At 40.4% G+C, this 25,575-nt stretch overlaps 1 protein-coding gene across 30 annotated transcripts in view; it reads left to right on the top strand.

Moving 5' to 3' along the window:
- Sox6 (SRY-box transcription factor 6) overlaps positions 1-25,575 on the top strand; it is a 611,566-nt gene that overhangs the window by 480,900 nt on the left and 105,091 nt on the right. For 24 of the 30 annotated variants that reach the window (XM_039106334.2, XM_063285244.1, XM_063285274.1 and 21 more), the window contains 3 exons: positions 10,360-10,483; positions 20,090-20,169; positions 21,631-21,753. In XM_039106334.2, coding sequence (XP_038962262.1) covers positions 10,360-10,483; positions 20,090-20,169; positions 21,631-21,753 — 327 coding nt within the window. The remainder of the gene's footprint in view (positions 1-10,359; positions 10,484-20,089; positions 20,170-21,630; positions 21,754-25,575) is intronic. The other 6 variants (XM_039106313.2, XM_006230087.5, XM_006230094.5 and 3 more) reach the window with 3 other exon arrangements.

The following is a 25,575-nucleotide window of genomic DNA, read 5'->3' as shown; positions in this document are numbered from 1 at the left end:
TCACTTCTGTAGTGATAACTGTTTGTATCTGATTAAAATTAAGACTGTTTTAGTTCTCTTGACTTTTCCAGAAGTTGCAAAAATTGAGATTTGCTGTTCTGCTTTAACCAAACAAATGCACACATGGGGATAACAATATGCTGACTTTATGCAGATTTTACAGCACGGATCTGAATAAAATGCCCACTAATAGACCCTTGAGGAGTAATAAACACACATGAATTTTCCTTAGTCGCACTTTAAAGTGATTTTAACATACTACTAGACCTTAACAATAATATTTAATTGACAAGATTATGCATTTGTATGGATTGAAAAGGTGGTAGATATCTAATTCCAAATGAATCATAAATTTTACTTTTGCATAACATGTTTTATTAATTTCTTTATGGCCAGGATATTCTATCTCCCTCCTGGTGAGAGTTTCTTAAAACATAGTAAGGAAACTTAAGCACATTTAATTAACATTTATCATCTTTTTCAGAAAATTATCTGACTTATGTCCTCATAAATATTCTTGTCTTTTTTTTTACACTATGGAAAGATCATGGAGAAATATCTAATGGAATTTTTGCCATAATTTGATTTTTTTTTCCTTAAGCAAATTTTTTTCTTGCTTGTTGATGTTATTTCAAAGCGATCTGACAGACAGGAGGGTATGTTAGGGTATACTGAAGACTAACTAAGCAGTACTTTATAATGTAGTGAGGCCATAGACACTATATTTCTAGTGCCTAGCTACCAGCCGTGCAGTGAGAGACATAATACATGTTTTCTGAGGAGCTGGATAAGGATAGGCACTGCCTCCTCCCTCAGGAAGTAATATACCTCCCAAGAGTATCTGAGGTGGCTGTGCATCAAGCTCTTCATTTCATGGAATAAGGAATGAGGGACAAGTAAGAGACTGTAGAAAGTAAGTCTGTTAGTGACAAATCGATGTTCTTTTCTTTGAAAAGTTCCATACTCAGAACATATATAGACAAACCAGAACTAGAGTAATAATCTTCATTATTGGGATCTGGTAGGTTAATAAGATGTCAGCCCACTTAAAATGCTACTGGGGCTAGAGTACACACTATGCAGTGAGAATGAAGAGATGTTAGGAAGGACAAGTGTCCCCATCAGCCGGCTTCCTCCTTGGGGTGTATCTGGAGAAGTAGTGTAGGACCTGTGCCCACTAACCGACAACTGCTGTGCGCTTCCTCCAAAATACCCCTTCTCTTCTGAATAATCAAGGAAGAGAGCAAAGAGAGCTGGGCTAGAGGGAGTTTGAATGACTGTCTTAAGGACAATTGAGCAAATTGATTTGATTTTGCCGACTTTATTCACTCGTGGTAATGGTGTGGGGACAACAAGAAGCTGGGGACAAGCTGTGTCTCTTCTATTTCTTCTGTAAATATTTCAAATGCTTCACTATGTAGCAGTCTGATTAGTAAAGAGAAATAAGTGTTGTAGCTGCTCTCTTTGATTAACTTCTTGTTGATGTGTAATGTATAGAATAGTGTGCTGCTTAGCTTGTCGCCTTGACACCAGCTAGGGACACCTTGAGAGAGGGAAAGCCAGTGAGGAAGTGCCTCCATCAGATTGCTGTGTAGGCAAGTCTGTGGGGGCACTTTCTTGACTAATGATTGGTGGAGGAGGACGCAGCTCACTGTGGGTGATGCCAACCCTGGCAGGTGGTCATGGATGGTATGAGAAAGCAGGCTGAATAAGCTACAAGGATCAAACCAGTAAGCAGCACTCCTCCATGATCCCTGCCTCAGTTCCTACCTCCAGGTTCCTGCTTGAGTTCTTATCCTACCATCCCTCATTGAGGGACTGTGCTGGGGATGAGTAAGCCAGATGAGCCCATTCTTCCTGGTTCCTTTGTGTTACAGCACCTACCACAGCAACAGAAAGCTGGTCTTGTTCTGAGCCACTGGTCAGTCATTATACAATATTCATTATGTTCTTCTTCCTTTGTGGATAGTAATGGGGTAAATTAAAATAAATGGCACTGGTCACTCGGGGGCTTTGCATGTACCTAGAAAGACATGGCAAGTGAACTGAAGAGCTTAATAGATGAGGGCTGTGGTCAACCAAGAGGACTCTATGTGGACTTCCTAAGAAAGGACCGAGCAGAGTCACCTCGTATCACACACTTAGCAGAACATTTGCCACTGAAAAAGTTTCTATTGATGGAAGAATATACACTATCAAATAAGACCTTCTCCTTCATAATCCCTCAATTAACTGTTCAAGTATAGTTTGATATGTACTGTTGGCAGACAGGGAACTCCTGTCTGCACTATAAAGCTCTTCATATAAGTTTCTTGGTCCTTTTATTCATTCTCCTAGATGCTGCAGTTTTTACTATAGTAATAATGCATTATACAGATGACACAGCTATCCTCAGCAATGACAAGTGTGGCAGTTAGGGAAACTGACCCCTCTCTGTATGTCTGTGTGCTAGTTTTGCCTCTGTTTCTCTGTATCTGTTGTCTACCCCCAATCTTCCTCTTTCTTTCCATCATAGTGTACACACACGGAGATTTTCTTTCCAACATTTCAAAAGACTTTCTCCAATTAAACCATACCAGGAATTATTTTCTAGAAATAAATTATTTAAAAAAAAACCCTGACTTGCCCAGTCTTTAACACAAGCACAGACATTAATATGTACATGATTTTTCAATACAAATACTTATTGCATATCACTAAAAAAAAGTGGAACCATCTTCATGAAAGAGAAAATGAGGCCCCCTGAGTGTCACTCTGTTTGCATATTAGCACACAGCCAGGTCTCTGCCAAGTTGCTCTGACTGACTGCTACAGATGCTCTTTCTCAAGTATTCTGAGTCAGATCTTTAGTGCAAGTCTTCAGGGACAAACAATAGCACCTGTCCCTCACAAGCTATCAGGCGAGACATAGCCCATTCATGTATCTTTAATGAAGCTTGGGGGCAGATGGCAAGACATGGCATCGTCAGCAACTTAGCACAGGGAACACAAAGGCATGAGTCTTGACACAGCAATGCTATTTCACGAATTTGGAAGGGAGCGGACCCAAGTGTTTCACACGCATCTGCTGCTGTCTTCCTTCCTGAATGATGCGTGGAACACCCAACCAATTAAAATTTCTAGGTATACAGCCTGTATGATGGAGAATGTGTTCCTTACTCTCTCTAAAAGGGGAACTGTGTTGGTCAGAGGTTGCGGAAGTGTAGGACAGGGACAGACTTGTGTTTGGGAGTGGTTTGTTCCTTCCATTATGCACTAAGCTTGACCTGAGACTTGACCTGAGATGAGATCCCTCTTTCTCATTAACTCACTAGATACCCTGCCAATTAGTGCTTTTTTCCCAAAGCAGTAAAAACAATGACATTTTCATGCTGAGATTTATTTTGGTCACATCATGCTTTATACTCTGCATCCATGAAGTCATTTCTTTCTCTTTATCTATAGAATAATTAAAGAATATCTCAATATATACAAGGAAAGTTACAATTTCAAGAAAGAAAGATGCTATCTAAAATCTTGATATGTCCACATGACAAGACATGTGGAGACTGGTTACTCTTTGAAAGAGTGTGGGGAATTTGATTGCTTTTAGCTGTTAGTAAAATACTTAGGGAAGCTGCCTTCTTCTATATGACTCTGCTTCCTAGCATGCCACCAAGTGTGTGAGTGGGACAGAAGTCAGGATCACATTTTTCAGAACACATAGAACTTGTATATCTTCATAATGCTTCATCTGCCCTAGTCATACTGGCACTCAGAGCAGTTACCTCAGTTCACTGCCCATAGAAGAAAACACTTTGTCTGCTCGGTGGTTCTTGTGTAGTAATCAAGCCCTCTTTCCCAATCTTTATTGCTTGCTTTCCTTTGCCCATGTTCATTCAACAGTCTGTTAGTGAGCACAGGGAGAACCTGGTGGTATAGAAGGGGTAGAAGTATCAAAGGGCTTTATTAACCTTGCCAAGTTTTTAAGACAATATTTTCAACACACTGGACAGCTGTGAACAAGTTGTGGGGATATGAGTGGCAGTCCCTTTATGCTAATATAGTGTAAATTCTAGCATCTTCCCATTGAAGGACACTGGATAAAAGCTGCCTTGATCTTACTGTATTGTTACTACAAATGAGTGGAAATCTACAACTTCACCTCAAAGAACTTCATTCCTAATGCCACTTAGATCTGCTTTGCAAAACCAGGCTTAATACTTAATATATCATGGCAATTTGTAGTAGAAGCTTTAGTTCTGACAAGTACAAACTTTGATCTTGATCTGACCTTGGATCTTGGACATACTACATTTTTATTTGATGAAGTTATTTTAATGTTGCTCAGCTTTGGCTTTCTCATTGAGTGAGCAAGCATAAAATTGAATGCCTCATGGGCTTGTAAGGATTACATGAGAGAAAGTAAACACATCACCTTTTCGATGGGAGGTGTAAAGGAAATAATGGAAGATTTTGGTCACCATCATCACCACTTCTTCAACTAAAATCTCAGAAAGGAAATGTCCTGTCTGCACTCAGCCTACATCCTAACCATTGTCTACCTATCCTGGCTGTAACAGGGCACTTTCTTCACTATATCATTGATATAGTCATCATAGACGAAGGACAAAGTGCTGAGGATCCAGCTTGGTGGCAGAGCTCTTGCTTACATGCACAAAGGGGATTTGTCCCCATCACTTGGAATAAGATGCTAAAGGCAATTTTATTGCTTGGAGCTAAATGGTTATAGCTAATGAATGTGCTGTAATCAGTGATTGGAATTAGTGATAGTAAATATCAAGAGCAATAAGTTCTGGGTAACAATGAAAGAAAGGGGGAAACTATTTAAAATGACAGTGCTCCTATTATCCAAACTCTAGAACTGTCTCCAAGAATATGGTCCTGACATGCAGAATTACTGTCAGCTGGAGGCTTCAAGGTCCCTCGGCTAAAACTGACTCTCCTTTTTCTACTACTGATGTAATACTCATGTAATAATAACTGCATGGGCTTATTGGCAGTTCTGCACTCTAGGTCCAGCTGTTAGAGGCAGTGGAACCCTAGCCTTGTGTCTTATATGATTTCTGTTAGTCTGTTTCATTGTGTGTACAATTTAAAAATTGGACTAAAGTGGGGATTCTCAAGGAATGGTCCCTGGCCAGCAGTACTAGCACTTCTTGGGAGCTCCTCAGAAATGTCTATGCCCCAGCTTCATCTCCAGTACAGTTTCCAAGTTCATGAGGGTAGGGCAGAGCCTTGCCTCTTTTAAGAAACATGTGTTTGTGTGGATGCTCATCAAAGCATCACCACTCTCTGAAATGTTGGTTTGAATATTTGGATCATTGGATCTCACCTTAGAGCATCTAACTCAGAAGACATGCTATGGACCTGAAGAATTTGCTCTGTGAAAATGCTGCTGATGCTGACCTACACTTTGATACTTGCCAGCCTAGATCTTCTCTGAGCTCCAGTCCTGGCTCTGTTAGCACTGCTGCTCTTAAGCTGTCCCATCCCGACCTCTTGCCTGAAACAGCCTCCTGCATAATAGTTATCTGTGAGGGTTTTGGTTTTTTAACCTTATCTTGACAGAAAGGAATGACCCCAAATTCGTACTGTTAATATAAAACACCTACAATTATGTTATTTAGCATGAAAAAACAACCCCAGGGACTGGGGTTCAGTGGATAAAGCATGTGATGTGCAAATGTGAGAGTCTGAGATAGAGTTCCAGAACTCACATGTAGCAGCATATATCTGTCATTCGGTGCTCCTAGGAGGAGAAGGGAGGCAGAGACAGGAGCTTCTCTGGATCTTGCAGGCCAGCTAGCCTGGCATTTACAGTGATCAACAGCAAAGACAGTCTTCAACAAGGTGAGCATTGAAGACTAATCAACTAGTACCCAAGGTTGTCCTCTGACCTCCACACATGCACTCCACAGACATATATACATTCACACACATGAACACACACATTCACACTCCACACATCATATACATAATAAAGAAATAAAAACCACAGCCATTTTACTTAGATACCTAACAGTGAGCCAGCTGCAAGATCGGTAATTTCAGATGGACAACCACTCATCTGCTTCCTGTGTTGCTTGCTCACCTGATGGAAAATTAGATTGTTTTAATTCTAAGATGCTGATGAACAAGGGACACTAGAAGCCACCATGCTTACCTTGTAATGAATCCTACATCTCCCCTTTCATGTTTTTCTAGAAACTTGTACTGGATTACACAGGTGTAGCTTATCTTTGCTACTTTATGGGTTCTTCTTTCTTCCATCCTTTTCCCCCAACTCTTCCAATCCCCTAAAACTAGATAAGGGAGAGAGAAAAACAAAAAGATAAAGAGGAAAGAGATCTCTGAATAAAGTCAGAAAACAAGGTGGTATTATCACATTTTCTGCTCATTAAGGGGTGTCGAGTTCCTTGGGGCAGATTTGATCTTTGCCATCAGTTTATCTAATTTCTTCTTGTTCTTGTTTCTTCTTTGCACATGACTAATTAATAAACCATGACCAACAATGGGCAAACAACCAACTAGCAACAACCCACCATGCCCCTTAGGGCCCTGCGTTTATATACACTCTGAAAAATGCCCAGAATTTCAAATATCACACAGTCTCAGAAACTATCTGCCATTGGCAAAATCATGCCTCTGCTAGAGCACAAGGCAAATCACAGTCAGCTGCTGTGAACAGTCTGAAGCAGCCCTGTATCCCATGCTTGAAATTAAAACAAAAAACATTTTTTATATTTCTGTGTTTTTAAAGAAACCACAAATTACAAAATTGTTACTACACACAGGTGAAGCTCAGTGTCTGCTAAATGCATGACAAACTTCTGTTGTCTCAACTGAATGATCCAGTTAGCTCATGTTTTTCTTCTTGAAGTAGAGTTATGGATAAGATCTACTGTCTTCTGCTTAACCATAATTTGATATTTTTCTATTACCAAACATACAAAACAAAATGAAACAACAACACCCAAAGAGCCAATGTTGACTATAATATAATACAATTGTTAGGTTAAAGAATGGGCTCAGGCTTGGCCTTGGTTCTCCTATCCTCACTGTGCCTGTGCGAGGCACCCAGTCAGTGTTTGCAAATGTTGACAGACAGGGTCCCCAGGGCTAAGGTTTTGAAGAGCAGATGGCTCAGGAAGTGCTGGGGACAGAGTCTTGAATTTGGGCTTATTCACTAATGGAGTCTCTGCCAGTTCTCAGTAAAGACAAAATGGAATTATTACTAAAGTCACATTATGTTCTTTAAAAAGTGTTTTTTTTAATTCTTCCAACACAGTGACTTTTTATCATGTTCACCCTTGCTCTTTTCTATCCCTACCTCTCTATATCCTCTTCATGTCTTCTTCTTCTTTTTGTTTTAAAAGACAATTCATTTGTTTTTATTTTATTTATATGAAAATTTTGCCTGAACATGTGTATGTGTACCACAAGCATGCCTGGTGCCCATTAAGGCTAGAAGAGGGCATTGGGTCCCCCTGGAATTGTGGTAACAGATTGTTGTTGCAAGCCACAATGTGGGTGCTGGGAACTAACCCTTTTACTCCAAGAGCATCAAGTACTCTTACTGCCGAGATGCTTCTCCGGCCTGCACACACTCCATCACTTTTAACAGACCCATCTAATACTATTTCAATGTCCATATTCTCCAGGCTGTAGGACCATCAACTAGAGTATGGTAAACCTACATGGCGTCATATTCTTAAAAAGATGACTCTCGGGGTTGGGGATTTAGCTCAGTGGTAGAGCGCTTGCCTAGCAAACACAAGGCCCTGGGTTCGGTCCCCAGCTCCGAAAAAAAAAAAAAAGATGACTCTCTGTACCTCAGAAGGCATCAGTTGTCCATAGCTCATAAACTCCCTCTCCTCCATGCTAGAATGTTGACTGGCTTCATCTTGTGCAGCAGCCATAGCTGTCACGAGTTCATGAGTACAGTGTTCTTGTCACATCCTGAAGATACTGTTTTTCTCCCATTCTCTCTGCTTTTAGAATCTTTCTGCTCTCTCTTCTGTGATGGTCCTTGGGCTTGGGGAGGTAGAATGATGTAGATGTTCCATTGTGGCTCTCTGTTGACACAGTCTTCTTAATGGTAGCTTTTTAAGCAATCATAGAATCGCTAAGTTGGAATGGCTCCGTATGTTTCGTATATGTACACACACACACACACACACACACACACACACACACACACACATTTATGTAGAAGTAAACATACAGCACCTTTAGGGAAAGGTGCTGTGCCATCTCAGAGCCACTATTGCATAAGGAAACGAGAAAATTCATCTTTGTACAAAGCTTCCCTAAAAGCCTTTTCTCTTGAGACTTACTCTGTCCCTGTAATAGTCTCAGCAGCATCAATTTTACATGGCACACAGCATGTTCTCCTCTCTCTCTCTCTCTCTCTCTCTCTCTCTCTCTCTCTCTCTCTCTCTCTCTGTAGCAGTGATTTCTTCAGCTGCTTCTCATATCCCTAACACATAGGAGCAACTTAGTGCATTGTCAGATGAAGGGAGGAAAGAGAAAGACAGACAGACAGACAGACAGACAGACATGGGGGCGGAGAGAATAAACATGCTGACTCCTTCCTCATTCTTCCTAGTTGCCTCCTCTTTAGGGTAAGACATAGATGGTGCTCCAGGCCCATGCTAGGACCACATTTCTGTAGGGACATGAAGGGATGTCCTTTGATGAGCAGCTGTCACTCATAAGGACATTTTGTTTTGTTTTCTGGTATGGAAGTTGCCACTGTCATCTTGAACATCTCACATTTGTACAGAGTCACAGCAAACTGGGGACGAACAGCAAACCTGGTACTTTTCCCCCAGGCTGAAAGTGAGGCATGGGCACTAGAGGCTCTGTTCCAATTTCACCAGGCAACGTTTGCTCTCCCATGTACAAAGCTTGGGCTTACCTCAGCTAAAATAGAAAAAATAGCTGCTCAAAGCTAGTTTCTTTCACGCCCCACTGGCAAGGTAGTAATTGCACAAAGACCTTTTTATTATAAGTTGATTTTCCTGAGAAATGAATTCAGAAAAATACTGTAAAGTGTTTATTTTTTGCTTGCCCTTTATTAACCCACATCTTAGGGCATTCCCCTGAGAAAGACTGTTGGCAAATGAAACCTCTCAGACTCACACAGAAGCATTTGCACAATGTCCCTGGCTGTGAAGGGACAGGGACAGGAGAAAGTAAGCTGGTACCATGTAGACAGGGTCATCAGCTCATATATGGAATTTTGTCTAAGGCAGAGATTTAGGAGTTTAGACAGAGGGAGCATTTGGAGTTTGTAGAATTGCTGGAAAACATTTCTATCTTAATGTTTAGTTAAGTGTATAGTGGACTCATTTTGTGCCACCGAAAGCCATAGATTTGTGTAAACCAAAGACTGTGCCTTCTGACACATCTCTGTTCAGATCTTTAAATGAGGAAAATCCCATAGCTCAGCCTATGGAATCATGCCAGGACAAAGCCTCCCTGCTATGCTGGAACCAGGGTAGCTTGCTAGAGTAAAGAAAGGAGGTAAGGAATTAAAATGTGATTTTCAGGAGCATGATTCTGTCATAGCACTGATTTCCTTTATATGGAGTACAAATACTGATGTAGAGTGAATATTTTCCTCTTTTGCATTTTTGTGGTCTTTGATACGTTTATTGAGGTCAAATGAAATCTGATATAGTAGGATTTATTATGAGTTGCTCAGTGGATACAACTCCATAATTACTGAGCTACATGGCAGTGCATAAAGCTGACAAGCAATTTATATGTTACATCGAGGTGTGTATGGCAAAGGATATTAGTTTAATTGGGCGCCAAGATATAGTAGCCTTAAATCTGAAGCGCTATGTGTTTAATATAATGCAGTGAGGCTTCAGAAGAAGCTCCTCGACGAGGGAGACACACAGCTTCTGGAATATATAACAATTAGACATTACTTTCTGGCCAAGGATACTAAATACTGTTTTCACAATGAAGCTTAAGAATGCAGTGCAGGGGAAAGGGCAGAACCTCTCACCTACAGGGCAAGAGAAAAGCAGAGCATTTAGTTTTCCTGTTCTTTCTTTTAACAAAGAAGGCGAGAAAAACAAGTCAAGAGAGAAGGCCACTGACCACCTTGAGGTGAAAGCAGGGATGTGGTCAGGCCAGTGAGGTGAGACGGTGGCATTGGTGTGCTCATAGCATCTAAGAAGACTGGCTAGGTGGAGTTTGCCTGAGTATTCTCAGCTTCAGCTCTGGAGAGAGGTTTGAGGTGGGCGGCCGTGTGGGCACCAGAGCAGCTCCAGCAATGGAAGACAAATGCTTCTTGGTAACATCTGCTCCCTGTCTGACCACAGGCTCTCTTCTGTTTAGCAGGTTCAGGGGCACATGCCTCCGCTCATGATCCCAATTTTTCCACATGACCAGCGGACCTTGGCAGCAGCTGCTGCCGCCCAACAGGGATTCCTCTTCCCCCCTGGAATAACATACAAGCCAGGTAAGTGGAGAGCCTCGGTAGAGTTTTTGGAAATGCTCAGGCCCACATGTTTTTGCTTAGTAGTCACAACAAACACAGGCACAGACAAGGGAGCTATGGATCAAAACACTATAAAAGCCTATTGCAAAGTAAAACCAGAGCTGGGGCACTGTCAGAACTAATCGGTCTCTAGAACCTTTACTTCTCTCTTCTCTCATTAGAGTTTATTCCGAACTCACATATGCAGGCCCGCATGGTTTCACCCCTCTCTCCCTCCCTTAACCAGCCCACAGGTCTTTTGTCCCACTTGAGCTGTCACACTGGGAAACGGGTCACAGACAGTAGAAAACGCTGCTGTTGGGTTCTGTTGGATTTTGTTTTCATTTTGTTGTTGTTGTTTTGTTTTTGAAATTTTCCTTTGGGAAAAAAGTTAAAACTGCTGATTTAATTATTTCACCACTAGTGGGTAAAGTTCTTTTTTATTTTGGTCTAAATAATGAAGCATTCAATAATATTCTTCATTCATCCTTGAATTAAAAAAAAAGCAGATCATATAACCTTGTAGTGAAATGTGCTTTGAGATGATTTAGCAAATGTTATGATTTTTCTTTTTTCCTCTGAGTTTACTGGACTCCTGGGGAATTCAATTAGGGGTATAATGGTTTGAAGCTCTTTCAGAGCCTCCTTGTAAACATGGCTTTAAATGTTTAAAGATAGGTTGCCAAAGGAATCCAATGTAAGAAAATAGCCAAGTACACAGAAGCCGACCTCGATTTCATTTGTGCGTTCTTTGTAAGTGACCCTAGCTCAGAGGTAGTGACCTTGTTCTGCTCATTAATAATTCCTGTGTCAAGTTCTTTTTAACATATTAGCCCGATTATAGGAACCACCTAGTCAGGGCACAGCCAGTATGAGGGCAGCAGTTTCTTTGTATGTGTGACTTAGAACACGAACAAAGCCATTTTAATATGCTTAAGCCACAGATATAAACCACCTCACTGAGATTCTAAGGAAACTGATGAAACAGCCCAGAAGCAAACTTAGAGTTGTAACTACTTCTGACCATAGATGCCTCTCTGTGTTTCTAGGGAATTCAGTTCCCTGTGAGAGAGGAATCTGGGGGAGACTCAGATGATCCAAGAGATACTGGTTCTAAGGAGGGGTTCTGTTGATGGCTGATTTAAAAGTCCTCAGACACAAATGAGTCAAGGGTGAAAAAAGTACTCTGAAATCAGAAGTAGCGGGTGTCATGATGACATTGAAAAGTTCTGGCTTTTAAAACATTTTATATCATTTTTCTTCATTGGTAAATCTATGCAAATATTCTAAAATCTGAGGTAGTACTGGTTTCCACATTTTAAACTAGGGGTCCTGGATCTGTATTCCTGGGAGGGTTCTGGAAGTTACCCCTCCCTATTTGAGTTCAGTATTAGGGATCATGTGCTCATCAGTGTTCTCACGCTGACCTGGTTCTTCATGGCAGCTCCATTTTGAACATGATTTAAACTAAGCTAATTGTTTCATCTGATTCTGAGCTGGCACCAGCATTCAGTAATATTCTTCATTCATCTGACCCTGCCTTGGGAACCTTTCAGTAAACTATACAGATATTATCTGTTGGTTTAGTATTCTTACCACTAATACTCTCTCCAGCTCAAAACCACACATAAGCTTTGTTCTTTGCTATTGTAGTTTTCTTATTATGTTGCCTAGTGTTATTACAGCAATGGCATCATTTCTCATGGGGGTAGATCTGGCTATGTGTTCAGTGAAGTAAAGCTGTTTCTCCCCCAAAGGTACTGATGAGGTTGTACCATGTAGGTGAGCAGGTATGGACAGGAACAACTTTGTGCATGATTTAGTGATTTTCAAAGTTGTGTTCTTGGATAGCAGAGCTGTGTTTGACTAAAACTGTTAAGAGCAGCTCAGTGGGGCTAAATTCGTAGGAAAACTCTCAATTACAAGCTATTTTCTCAAGGTATTTTCTATTAACCCCAAACTTATATACAAAATAATTTAATCTAAATTTTAAATCCTTTAGTACTTAGGCTAATCTAAGCTTTATTATAGATAAAAATTATGTTTGCAATGGGTTAAAAGTATGCATACTTAAGCTATGAGTTGAGAACTTGTGGATTTATGCAACTATACAGTGTAGCCTTTTGTCATTACAGGAGTTGGGGGAAGAGTATTGGACTGAGTCTGGACAAGCAAACATTTTGCTCCAAACTAAATCATGGTCGCTTCACTTGAAATGTACATGAGCAACTACTGTATTTGGAGAGAGAAACACAGGCCTGAAATCACACACATTCATACCTGGACCCCCTAAGTGAAAGGAGGAACACGTACCTCTCTGGTCTTTATGAAATAGAACATAAACTCCTCTCTTTTTGCTTCCTTCACCTTTCCAAGAACAGCCATATTTTGGTGTCTGTGAGCCAAGAAAACTAATTTAGCTAGTCGAACAACTGTCCTGACCGCCAGAAGTAAGGACCATTGTGGGGTGGCACTCACTGCTTGCTGAAGTTAGCCATTTTGGATCCTATGTTAGAGTAGTGTCGTAAACATATTTAGGGCTCTGAGTCATAATTCCCCTCCAGGTGATCTGACCTGTATCTCTGGAAATAATAGCATGCCAGCTATGGTGCACACCACACAAGATCTCCCACCTCCAAGTAGCTGAGGAGTGCAGTGCAGGCCTATAGGCAGCATCTCTCAGACTAGCTTCTCTAGAAGTAGCTTTACTAACTACTCCTAGAGTTAGTAAATATCCCTCCATCTTTATTCCTCTGTTCATCCTATCATTAGAGACATCTTTCTAGATAGGGATCCAGTGGGGCCGTGAGCATAAGCCCAGACATTAGCTATTCTGCTCGCTCACATTGTAAGACTGAGGTACCTGAAAAACAAAATCATGTCTCCTCTCCCCTGCATTCCATAGATGAGGCAGCTGACCACTGTCCCATGGAGTTGGGAGTTAACACCATCACGTGTGACCAGAACCCTTGACTTTCCTCAGATATTCTAAGAGCAGGATGCATGCTTGTACCTGGACTTACAGACATTCCTTATCACACGCTAGTGCCGAGAACTTACTGTACTGCTGCCATGTCAGAGAAAGGCGCTCACAAGATAAACAAATTGGGTGTCCATCTCTTTTACCAGTGGTCATCCAGTTTTTCTCACACCATTTATTGAAAAGGCCATCCTCTTCTTTTTAATAGCTGTGGCACCTCTTCAAAAACAAATCAAATGTATGTGTGAGGGTTTATCCCCCAGCTGTCCATTCTGCTGTGCTGGCCAGCCTATCTCTATGTCAGTGCCATACTGTGTTGGCAACTGTTGGTTTCTAGCAAATGTTGAGGTGCTAATCTTCTGCTTTACTCACCCTTTGAAAGATCATTGAAGTTTTGAGGGGCACCTGTAGCTCCATATAGGCCCAAGAAGTGTTTTCTTTGTTGTGTAAAAGGACTAACAGGGATTCTTTACATATGTCTATTTCTCTGAATAGTATTGACATCTTAATAATGTTATCTTCTTGTCAATACAGATACTTCTGTATATTTCTGTCTTCTTATTGATTTAAAAAATATCCACTGACAAATGGAGATTGTATGTATGTATGTTGTCCCTCACAGCGTGTTTTGATACATGGATGGATTTTACAATGTTCAGGCAAGGAAAGCCAGCCAGTCTTCTCTAGCATGTGTAATGTTTTAGAAATGCCAAGACACTGAAAATCTTTTCTTCCTTTCTGAAACATGTAACATTCCATTATCACAACCCGTACTCATCATGCAGTGCAGTGGGACTCATTCCCCTAACCGTACCTCAGTGCCTATTGATCACACTATCCTCTCATGCTTTCTCCCCATCACGTTTCCCTGAACCTCTGGCAACTGCTATTCTACTTTCCATTTCTATGATCAACTGACTTTTGCACAGATGAACAGGTGCATGCCATACAAGTCCTTCTGTGCCTTGGTTTATTTCACTTAACACAATGTCAGCCAGTTTCACGCATGTCATCACAGGTGACACACTTGGTGAAATAGTGTTCCATTGTGTGTATCCCACCTTTTTCCCATTTTTTAAGTTGGTGGACACTTAGGTAATTTTATGCCTTCATTATTTATTTCAACTGTGTTTTATAGTTCCAGGGTGTAACTGTTCCCATCTCTTTGCTTAGATTTATACCCACGTGTTAAATTCTTTTAGACTGTATTATAAATAGACTTTCTTCATTTCCTTCTGGTTTATTTATATTTACTCCTGGCACAAATAACTGAATTGAGCTTTTGTGTGTTAATCCTAATATGTATGTCTCTGTCTGTCTGTCTGCGTGCGTGCGTGCATGCGTGTGTGTGTGTGTGTGTGTGTGTGTGTGTGTGTGTGTGTGTACTCTAAAATAGATGATTTTTGTTTACTTTTCTTACCAGTTTGGATGTTCTCCATATTTTTCTTCTGTAGTGGTACGGGATGGAGCTTTCAGAACAGTGGAGAGTTGTCTTATTCTTGGTGTTCGAGGCAAAGCTTATCAGTTTTTGCTATTGATATTTTTATCTGGGAATCATAAACTTTTGGTTGTTATGAGTTTCTCTTTTACTCGTAGTTCTAAGAGTTATCATAGAAAGGTTGAATGTTTTGTGTATAATTTTGAGGTGATCATTCAAGACTCACTTGTATACACACACACACACACACACACACACACACACGCACCCTTGTTCTATTATTGTAATGCATTTCATTGATTTGCTTAGATGAAGCCACCTTATAATTTCTTGCATAAATCGTACTTGCTATGGCAAATACTGCTTTCAATATTCTGTTAGATGCAATTTGCTTGTTTTCTTAAAAAGATTTTGTTTACATTCATAAAGGATATTGATTTTCAGTTTTCATTTCCTATGAAATACTTATCTGTCATCAAGGTATTTGGGGCCCCAGAGAATATAGGAGAAACTTCTACCCCTATGCTTTGGAAGAGCATGTGAAGGATCGTGTGCATCTCTGCCCAGTGTTTGACAGAGTGCCGGGGAACCTTCTAGTGCGATAATTTCTTTGTTGGGAGCTTTGATTATGAATTCAAGCTCTCTATTTGTTATGGGCCTGTTGAGATTCTCTATTTGCACTCTAGTTAGGTAGTTTCTGTGTTTTCTGTTTCTTCTGAGTTGTGTAATTGGCTGCATACATTGCTTGCAGTTGTTAGCTGATGTTTCTTTTATTGCATACCATTTGTTTGCCAAGATAACCCCATGTGTGTGAGTAATCTCATTAATTTTTACATCAACTCTAAGATATAAGTGGGAATAAGTGGTATTCTATTTATTAAATGAAAACAATAAACTGAAAGTTTTAGTGTTAATTAAGTTTTCTAAGACTTTACATCTCAAAAATGATGGCATCCACAATCAGTCTGAAAGTTCTCTGAATGGATATTTCCTGCTCTTGGGACATAGCCTAAATGGGTATGATCTTAAGGAACTCCAAATTTTTTGTTTAAAAAGTAATTTTGCATGTGCGCTTATCCGAACATCTTACAAAGCCAGTCATTGCTGTCTTCCAGAATATTTCAGAGTAGCGCTGTGTCATCAACACGGGAACACTGGTTACTTGAATCCACATATCTAGAATGAATGCATTTCCATGGTGCTCCCTCAATTGCCTCTGCTTTCAGTGTGAGTGCTGAGGTTCAGAAAGAAGATATACTCATCTGTGTAAAGCAGCCTGTGTCATGAACACTGAGGTTTATTTCCTGTGTTTTCTCACATGTAGAGATTCTGTCACAGATGAGCTGTAGTTAGACATGAGCGTTGAGTTGTCATCTGAGTTGATTTCTTATGGAGATGGTTTGTATCTGTTTATTCATATTCACTCACGTAATTGCCATCATGGAAATGCCCTGGTTTTCAGATGATTGGCTAAGGGCCTAAGATGCAGCCACCAAATAATTGAAGGGATAAATATGTCCCATGATTCTTAGGTTTTTTAAAAGGCACGTAGAACAATCTATGTGATAGTTATATAAATAAAACTAAGCTAAAAGTATTTTCACCTGTAATAGTATTTGATGACTAGAAGAGAATATTAGCAGGAGAAATGAGGACATGCTGGTCTCAGCAATGTATGTTTTCTAATTTTTGTACCCTAAACAAATTGTGTTAGTTTTAAACATATCATGTTACCTTAAAAACCTTTGAACAATGTAGCAATACACAGGGATAAGTCTAGACCCCCTATGTCTTCTCAGAGGACCAAGAGATTATGTGTAAAAGTGACACAACTAAGTCTATATTAGTAACTTTTGTATAGTGACAAGAACAGTCATAGGTCATGAAAGTATACTCCATAGGTTTGTCAACTTCTACTGATGCCACCGCAAAAATTTGTGAGGTTAGGGATATGTAAAATACTGTTCTCTGTGTTGGAGGGTAGGATTGCAGTAGGGACTTTATTCCCATCTTGATATAGTTACTGAAGAATCTGAGTCCTTATTTTTAATTCTGATTTTCTTCTTCTCTTTTACTACTCCCAAGTCTCAAAACAACTTTTATAGTGTATTAATATCTATAATTAACTATTTTAGGATCTATGAATCTCCCAATGTCTTGCCTCTCTAAGGAATGAAAATAGATGGACAAAATCTTACTCTTAAGACTGTGTTTTTCTGATTTTTAAATGATTCTTTTTTAGAAAGTAGGATTTACATATGAAATGTACCCACGAGGAATATCTAGGAGGTGCCTGGTGTATTCTAGGTTCTTGGAATAAGTTCTCTTCATCTAGTGATTAAGAGTATGAAGATTTCAAATCTGAATATCTCTGGAAATTTTAGAATTTACTCCCCCTCCCCTTTCTCTCTGATTTGGGATTCTTGATGGAGAGGGGGTGCCAGAGGAACATTGTCTGTTTTGATGAATGAAGCCAGTGTTGGCCACATTTACATGGGTCTCAATTCTGTTTTGCGTTTGCTCTGCAATGATAGCTAGACCATTGGAAGATGGGCTTGTAGGATGACCATTGCTTCTTGGATTGGTATTTGGGGACTGACTGGTTAGACTTGAGGTAACAAGGGCCAGATTACAGTCATGCCTAAGTTGAACCTGTTTCAACAGGCTGCCTCTTCCTTTGTACAAATTTAAAAAGAATGGTCCTCACGCAAACATTTCACATCCAGAGACAAATTTGAAAAAGATTGCTGCAACATGTTGGCTGATTCCCTGCCAAGTCAGACACTGCAAACTTTTCTTGATCAACTGTTACTAAAGAAAAATAGAGTGGGTAAAAGGAAACGTGTAACTTTGTTATCACGAACTAAGCTCACAGTGCCCTAAAAGCCCTCTCCCTAGTACATTTCCCCACTTTGTGCTCCCCTCCCTCTTTTCACCATCCTCAGTGACATACTCCATTGCTCTAATGTATTCATTTTGACTTTTAGTACTGATACAATGATGGGTTCTGGAGAAATAGCTTTCTGAAGATCTATTCAGATATGCAGATTCAAACCCGCAGAAAGGTTAAAAATATTTTGAAACTATGCTTGTCAACAGTGGAAAGAAAGCTGTTTGTAGCCAGCAGGTGAGCTGGAGAGTACTAAGGGTGTGGTAGAGACAGTCATAAATTAACTGGCAAGCCAGAAACCATGTAAAAAGCCGACTATTTCACGGCACAGTGGCATGACAGCTATGGAGAAGGAGTGCCCTGGGGAATTCTTTCAGAGTTTGATTTTTTAAAATATGTTTGACATGAAAAATGTTTTAGTACAAATAAAGCCACTGGTATTAAACTTCCAGGGAGGGGGCTGTGCGTGGAGTTGCATGAATAATGCATGACATTTAAAGAAAGAACAGCTTTAAAATGTTTGGGGAGGAGGTCTGTGCTGATGGGTGGAATGGTTATTTTTCCCTCTATTTTTGAAACATCATTAATTCAGTATCATTTGTGGGTTTTTTAAAAAGCTGATAAGATATCCACCAAAAAATTACCATTTGACTTAGATCAAGATATTTTTTCTTCAGATAATTTAGTTTAAATATCAAGAAGATCAGTAGACTTATTTAAGCATAAAGTGATAGTCATTTACTATAAAAATAATTTTGCCTAGTTATCTTTTCCAAAAAGCTCCGAGAGTAGGGCAGACGAAAATCAACCTCATGGAAGGGGAAAAACGAGATCAGATATTTTGAACATTACTCCATAGGAGACCGGCACAATATGGCCTTAGCAAGTGCATTGTAGCAGCGCTCCGTTTGCAATCAGAAGCCAATTGTTACTGGACTGTGTACAGGCGCACACTGTGCTCAATGGTCTGATGAGGTATTATGGATATGATGCAAAGAGACCGTGCAGATCAGAAGCTAACAATTTGTTAAAAGTGAAAGCAACTTAACATTTACATTGGGCCAGCTGAGTAGCACTTTACATGGTGAGCAGGGATGAGCTGCAAGGAGCTAGGGGTACCAGGCATGCTGAGAGTATTAGCATCTATGCAGACAGGAAACAAGAGGTTCTCCTGCTTTTGATTTGACAACACTAGTGCCTGGAACTCTTCCTGCAATGTCTCTTCATTATTACATTCAGTGTTCAGTGTAGGAAAGTTCATGCAAAACAGCATGATTATTATAAATGTCAAAAATATGTGGGGGAGCAGCCTATTAAAATATAGCCTAGAGATAGTACATAACACTGACTTTAAATAAGTAGCTGGAGCCAGCACGCTGCTACATTAAATCACCGATACTGTGTGATTCACCCACAAATATTAATTTTTAGTTCACCTACCACCACTCCAGTCTGTCCTTCATCCATTTCTCTTGGCTCTATGGGCGTCTGGCCATGGTCTGTGTTCTCAGGTCACAGACGGTTTCAACACAGGTATGTGTTGGCTGGGCTCGAAGCACCGTACTGTATAGCATAAAGAACATTCCCAGCCTTCCAGTGCAGGCAGCCCATGCCGAATGTGAAGTTATTTAATGATCATCACCAAAATGCTTCAATCATATGCCGTGTGTGTGACTCTGCACCAGGCTCCACTACTTAGTACCACAGGTCAAACCAAAAGACAGATTTTCCCTGTCCTTTTCAGCATTTCTGAGTACCAACAGGTAAGATTGGCCAAATTAAAGGGGATATTTTTCTTATTGTTTTGTTTATTTTCTATAAAATAAAATTTTGCATTATGGCTTATCATTAGTAAACATCTTTTTTGTTTGTTTTTTGACTCTAAGTCTCCATTTTACCTACCAAGTCCAAACTTTCTGCTTCTCCAAGAGAAAAGCCTCCTTTCACAGTGTGCCGAGCATCAGCCTGGCTTTAATTTTTTTGTACTCTTAAAAAAATGATGTATTACAAGATTTGTAGTGGAGCGAACATGCTTGAATTGCACATTTAATTTTTTCAACATCACATTCATGTTTTGCCAGTTTGCCTACCAGCTATCTGTTAACAAAAAGTTCCAAGGCGGCAGCGCAAGCCTGTGCCCAACCAAGCCTTTTGTTTCTGCAGATGTTTGGGCTTAGGGCAACGTTGTAAAGCTCAGGGGATCCAAGGACCGTGTTTATACTTGTCTGCCGCGATTCCCTGTGCATTGTCTAAACCTGTGTGCATTGTTCTTTTCGACAGGTGATAACTACCCCGTACAGTTCATTCCGTCAACAATGGCAGCTGCTGCTGCTTCTGGACTCAGCCCTTTACAGCTTCAGGTAAGTACCAGGAAGAAGCAAGAATGTGGGAGCAGGGCCAGTGCTTGAGTGGAAACCTGCAATCCAGCTGTATTCTAAATAATGGCCCGAATGTTAAATAATTTTTAAGCACAGCCCAGAGAATTAACACCTTCTGTACTTAGCATGCTGAAAATGGAAGAGAAAAGTACCAATTCCAGGCATTTTTAAAGGAGCTCCAGTGTCACAATTTGATTCTGTGGCTCTGTGTGCTCTCTTTTAGCAAGTTAACAGTTTTGTTTAAGGGTGGTAGTTGTTTGAATGTGTTAGCATTTCCTTTTATCCACGTTTTGTCTGGGTTTCCATCATACACGGATATACAGACAGGCTTCTTTTCCCATCAGTTTCAGACCAGAGACAATGCTGGGCCTTTTCCTCCTTGCAGCTCAGGGAATAAGAAGCCATTGTTCCCAGTTACTTTGATTATTTAGCAAAATATAAACACACTGCTCCTGAGTCTGTAGTGTGACCTTGTTCTTGCCAGGGTTAAAGGTCTAGGCATGGTGCCCAATTCAGTTCTGGATCAGTGTCTCTTGTTTATCAAGCTAATCATGTTTGGAAGCTGACTGAAAAATTATTTGCACTGTATGTTCCTTACGATAAAATGAGGTATTTAGAACAGTTCTGCGTGGCCTTTGCACATGTCTAACACCCTCGTTAGAGCCATGAATTGACTTTAAATAGGAATAGATTTCAGTAGTAAAAACAAAAAGAGTAAAAATTTTAGCATTAGAACACTTAGAAAATACATGATAAGTTGTTTCCACACAGTTCAAAGTTCCTTAAAGACGGTTTTTATCTGAGCTTTCCTTTTGAACCTGGGGAAGAGCTTCTGGACAGACAGTATTTTTGTGTTGCTATTGCCTGTAAGATTTGAACATAAAGGGTGTGTCACCCTTTATGTTTCCATCGTACCGAAAGGAAACAACACTGACACATACACCCTCCACACATACACACCCTCCACACATACACACCTCCACAGCACTTCATACATTTTCAATTGCTTCACAAAGAAAAGAATTTTCGAAATGCCCGGGAAGTTTTTGTCATAAGCCTCTTCTGGTCAGCATGAAGCTGTCCCCACTAGAACCCCCGGGACAGGGACATCTTGCTAGCAGATGACCAGCTACTACTTCTCTTTGCCAGACATTTGCCTTTCACACTCCCAACACTGGGCTCTGAACAGCAGAGGAAGATCTAAAAGAAATCCTTTTATTGGTGACCCTATTTTGGCTCTCCATGCTCTACCTCGGAACTGCACTAACTTTCTGAACTTAGAGGCAGTAGTCCTTACCCATCTCTGTAAAACAGAGAGCATAGGCCTAGAACTGTGTGCCGTTCTTTGATGTGGTCTATACCCTGCACTGAGTTCCATGCTGTTTCACGAGTTCTGACAGTATGTTTTGTTTTGTTTTGTTTTCTGAATATGCCATTAAACAGAAGGGTCATGTATCTCACCCACAAATTAACCCAAGGCTAAAGGGCATAAGTGACCGTTTGGGCAGGAATTTGGACCCCTATGAACATGGTGGTGGCCACTCTTACAACCACAAACAGATTGAGGTATGAATGCTTCCCTTGATGCTTCTTTGGGTGGGGGACTGGATGGTTCCAGCATATTCTAGGTCTTATGAAAAGTGGCAAACAGTGAATGCTAAAGCCACTCTCCTGTCTCTGAACGCAAAGGCCTTAAGCTAGGTTCTATTCTGCCTTTTTCTTGCGAGGAGCCTCAAAGCTGTCTTTCCACACTCTTAACTATTCTCATTTAACATGTTTTAAGTTTAACAAATGCTTAAACTTGAAAGATAATTTCCATTTGACCATAGACCTTCCTGTATCCTTGATCAACTATAATTCTGATTGTAGAATTCTATAGTTAAGGGTTAGAGAGATCCTGAGAGCCCACCACAGCTGTTACTCTGGGTCTTGGGGTGACTGCTCACTCTGCCAGAGCTGGGTCTCCTAACTTAGTCTTTGTAGTCTGAAGTCGGGTGCCTGGGCCTGGCTGAGCTAAGTTTCTCAGGTGTCCTTTAAGTGTCTAACCACCAAGAAAACCTTTTTTTTTTTCGGCGTTGTGGAAAATCATTCTCCTTCTGTGTATGTGGTCCCTTTAGAACATGAAGGCCTTCTCTGCAACAGGACCCTGGCCGTCCTCTCCGCGGTGTCTGATCTGATTGCACTCCTTTCCTGTATTGATCATTGATATTCCTCTCTGGTTATTTCAAATACCGGTGTGTGTGTGGTAGCTACTGATTTTTTTTTTTTTTTTGGTTCTTTTTTTCGGAGCTGGGGACCGAACCCAGCTACTGATTTTTTTTTAAAGATTAATTTCCTAGGTGGGACCAAGTACCAAACTTTACATTCTAACCCAGATAGGAAACTACCCATTGCACTCCTCTAAAATACTCTAATGCATCTATGTTCAGCCCTTTGGTTCGATCAGTGAAGACAGATCAGTTGTCCGTGACCTTTGGACATGATCACCTCTGCCACTCTCTAGTCTGCCTACTTGGAAATGATGCTGATCACACTTAAGGAGGAAGACAGGACAAAAGGTCACCTTGAAGCAGCTAACTGAAGAGCTGCAGTGCCCTCTGTCACCTTCCTGCTCTTTGATGGGGACAGGAGATTCTGACATGACTAGACACAGCCTGGCACACTATGCTGCTGCCTTCTGCATAGCCAGGAAAGCTTTCTTTCAAAGGCATTTCTATGGGCTGTAGAAATGCCACCATGTTCCTGGGCAGTGTAAAAATCAGCTCATTCCAGAAAGGGTTAAAGAGGGCTCTATATCTATGCTGTATGATGGTAGGTAACAAGCTGACCCACTCAAAACACCCAGCCCAAGGAGCTATGAAGTGCCCAGGAGACTGGGAAAGCAGGTGACCTCCACTCAAGCTCTTTGCCTTTGGTTCTCTGTAGGGATAGCCAGTGCTGCCCTCCCTCCTGCCTTCAGCTAGGGTCCACCAAATCCTTATCTTACCTCATGCTTCTCCCCGATCTCGTCCCTCACAGGCACACATGCCTGTTATGTCAGATCTGGCTTCTAGAAACCATAGTAGCATAGTTTCCCAGAGTCACAGGGGTGCTGATATAGAAGCTAGGCAGATGCCACATGTCTGTCACTTTAATTGTGCCAACCCCATCCGGTGCAAGAGCTTCTACAGCTTTGTAGTTTATCTGCTCTGAGAGTATCCTGGGTTTTTATTTGCACTATGTTCTCTTGTCTAAATTTTAAATTTTTATTTATTTAATTAAAATTTTCATTATAAAGAAATATCTTTATTGTGATAAACTCACAAATAAAAACATCATGTAACTGGTTTATGGAAGAATCCACTTCCAAACTCCCCAAATCTCAGTAAACTTCTGTACAGTTATATTGGCCATTTAAACTTTGTCTAGGTTTTTATACTTACTGCCCATATGCACGTATCCATAAAAAAAAAGAAGAGTGGAGACTAGAAAACCCCTAACTCTCTATCTTCTCTCACAGATCACTGTCCTTTTTGCCTGCAGCCTGTCTGTCTGTCCTTGTCAGCTAATGCTACACTCCCTTGGTTTCCTTTCTACATGTATACTTTGTCCACATTCACAATTGTCTACATGTAGAAGAGCATACATCATAGGCTAGATATGTCTGCATGGGAGGACGTGTGGTTCTTCCTATCACAAAAAAAAAAATTTTTTTTTCTGCAAGTCAACAACCTTTGATGTTGCTTACAGTTGTATAAAGGTAGGTTTTCCAGATTTTATGGCCTGAGCATGGCATATTTACTGGGACATCTTTAAACAACACAGTAAACACCTGTATCTAAACTGGTGGACAGTAATATTTAGGATAATATTAGGATATTTAGAGAGAAAACTTGATGGTAACTTGCTTTACTGCGATTATATCACCACCTCTGTAAGCCGTGGCTTTCTTCCTCCCTTTGGCAAGCTAATATGTCATGTTTTTGTCAATAATTGGGGTCATGATAAACTGTGACAGTGCCAGGATTTCTTTATAAGGAGAGCTTCCTGGGAGGAGAACTCTAGAGCATACTGACCCTTAACTAACATAGTGCTCAGAGCTTTGCTTTCTCTACCTGTTGATTTCCCTTCAGAAGTTGTCATTTCTACTGTCACATGACTACAACGATGAGGCAACACTAGCCTAAATTCTGAAAATTTGCATCAAGGAGAGAAAAGGTATTAAAAATGGAATGACCCTTCTGACATTAGCATATTCTAGTTTGTCTTTAAATTAAGGAAGATGGGGAAAACTGTACTGACGTAAGGTCTGGTTGTCTCTGCCTCAGGGCACGATATCTGCAGACAGGAGGCCAGAGGTGCTCTTTTCAGTTAAACAGGTCAACAGATGGAGAAATGGACACTCACATACGGAAGGCTGAGGGGCCTGAACAATTAATTTTGATAATGTATTTAACCCTGGGAACAATCGGAAACTGTAACTCTAAGGTTACAATGCTTTTGACCTTTCCAGAACATAGGGCACTTTCCACAGTAAACAATATATTATATTGCTACTTACTCTGGGGCGCTCGCCGTATACATTTCTGGACCATTTGCCATTTGCTTTCTGTAGCTGTGTTAGCACTGGTCCTTAAGTAAGTCAAAAAGAACATTCAGGAAAGGGGACCAGAATAATAAGGCAGTCATGTAAATATGGCCTTTAAATAGATAGGATGTTAGATTCTGTCTGAAGATATACTGTCTCAAAACCGGAGTTCTGGATATTTTTTGTATTTAAAAGTATTTTCAGTATATTGATTCATTTTACCTGATTACTGTCAATGATAGATCCAGGGTAATTTTGCTTTGTTTTGTTTTTAATTGGGAGCAATGTTGCCTCGTAGATGTAGCTTATATTTAACACAATCTGGTACCAGATGCAAAGTGATACACCTGCCTCATGCCTTCTTATTAAATGATGCATGCTTCTCTTCAGCAAATCCAGCAGTTAAATACCACACAGCTTAAGAATTTCTAATTAAAATATCTCCACATGTCAGCATATTGGTAATGTATTATTTTAATCCATTTATTTTGTTTATGAAACAGTGACATATGTTTAGATTGTGAAATATATGATCCTTAAAAATCATTTTATTGAAGAAAATTAATTCCCACAGAAGTGTGTGGGTAATGTGTTCACTCACCCAGGCAGCTCCTGGCAATGCTGCCAGTCTTAATGTCGAATCCGCTCCGCGGCCTCGGCCACGCACAGGCTTGAAGGGAGCCCCATGGTTCTTTTGCCTATCATTTCTTCATCTTTTTTCTTGTTTATGAATTCAAACCTGCCCCTCTCTACACACTGCTGAATACTTCTGCTACCCCTGTAGAAATACGATAAATGGTGGAAGTGGGTACTATATAAAC

This window comes from Rattus norvegicus, chromosome 1 (genome assembly GCF_036323735.1).
Source record: "Rattus norvegicus strain BN/NHsdMcwi chromosome 1, GRCr8, whole genome shotgun sequence".
Taxonomy (NCBI): domain Eukaryota; kingdom Metazoa; phylum Chordata; class Mammalia; order Rodentia; family Muridae; genus Rattus; species Rattus norvegicus.
This window is presented reverse-complemented; position numbering and strand designations above follow the sequence as displayed.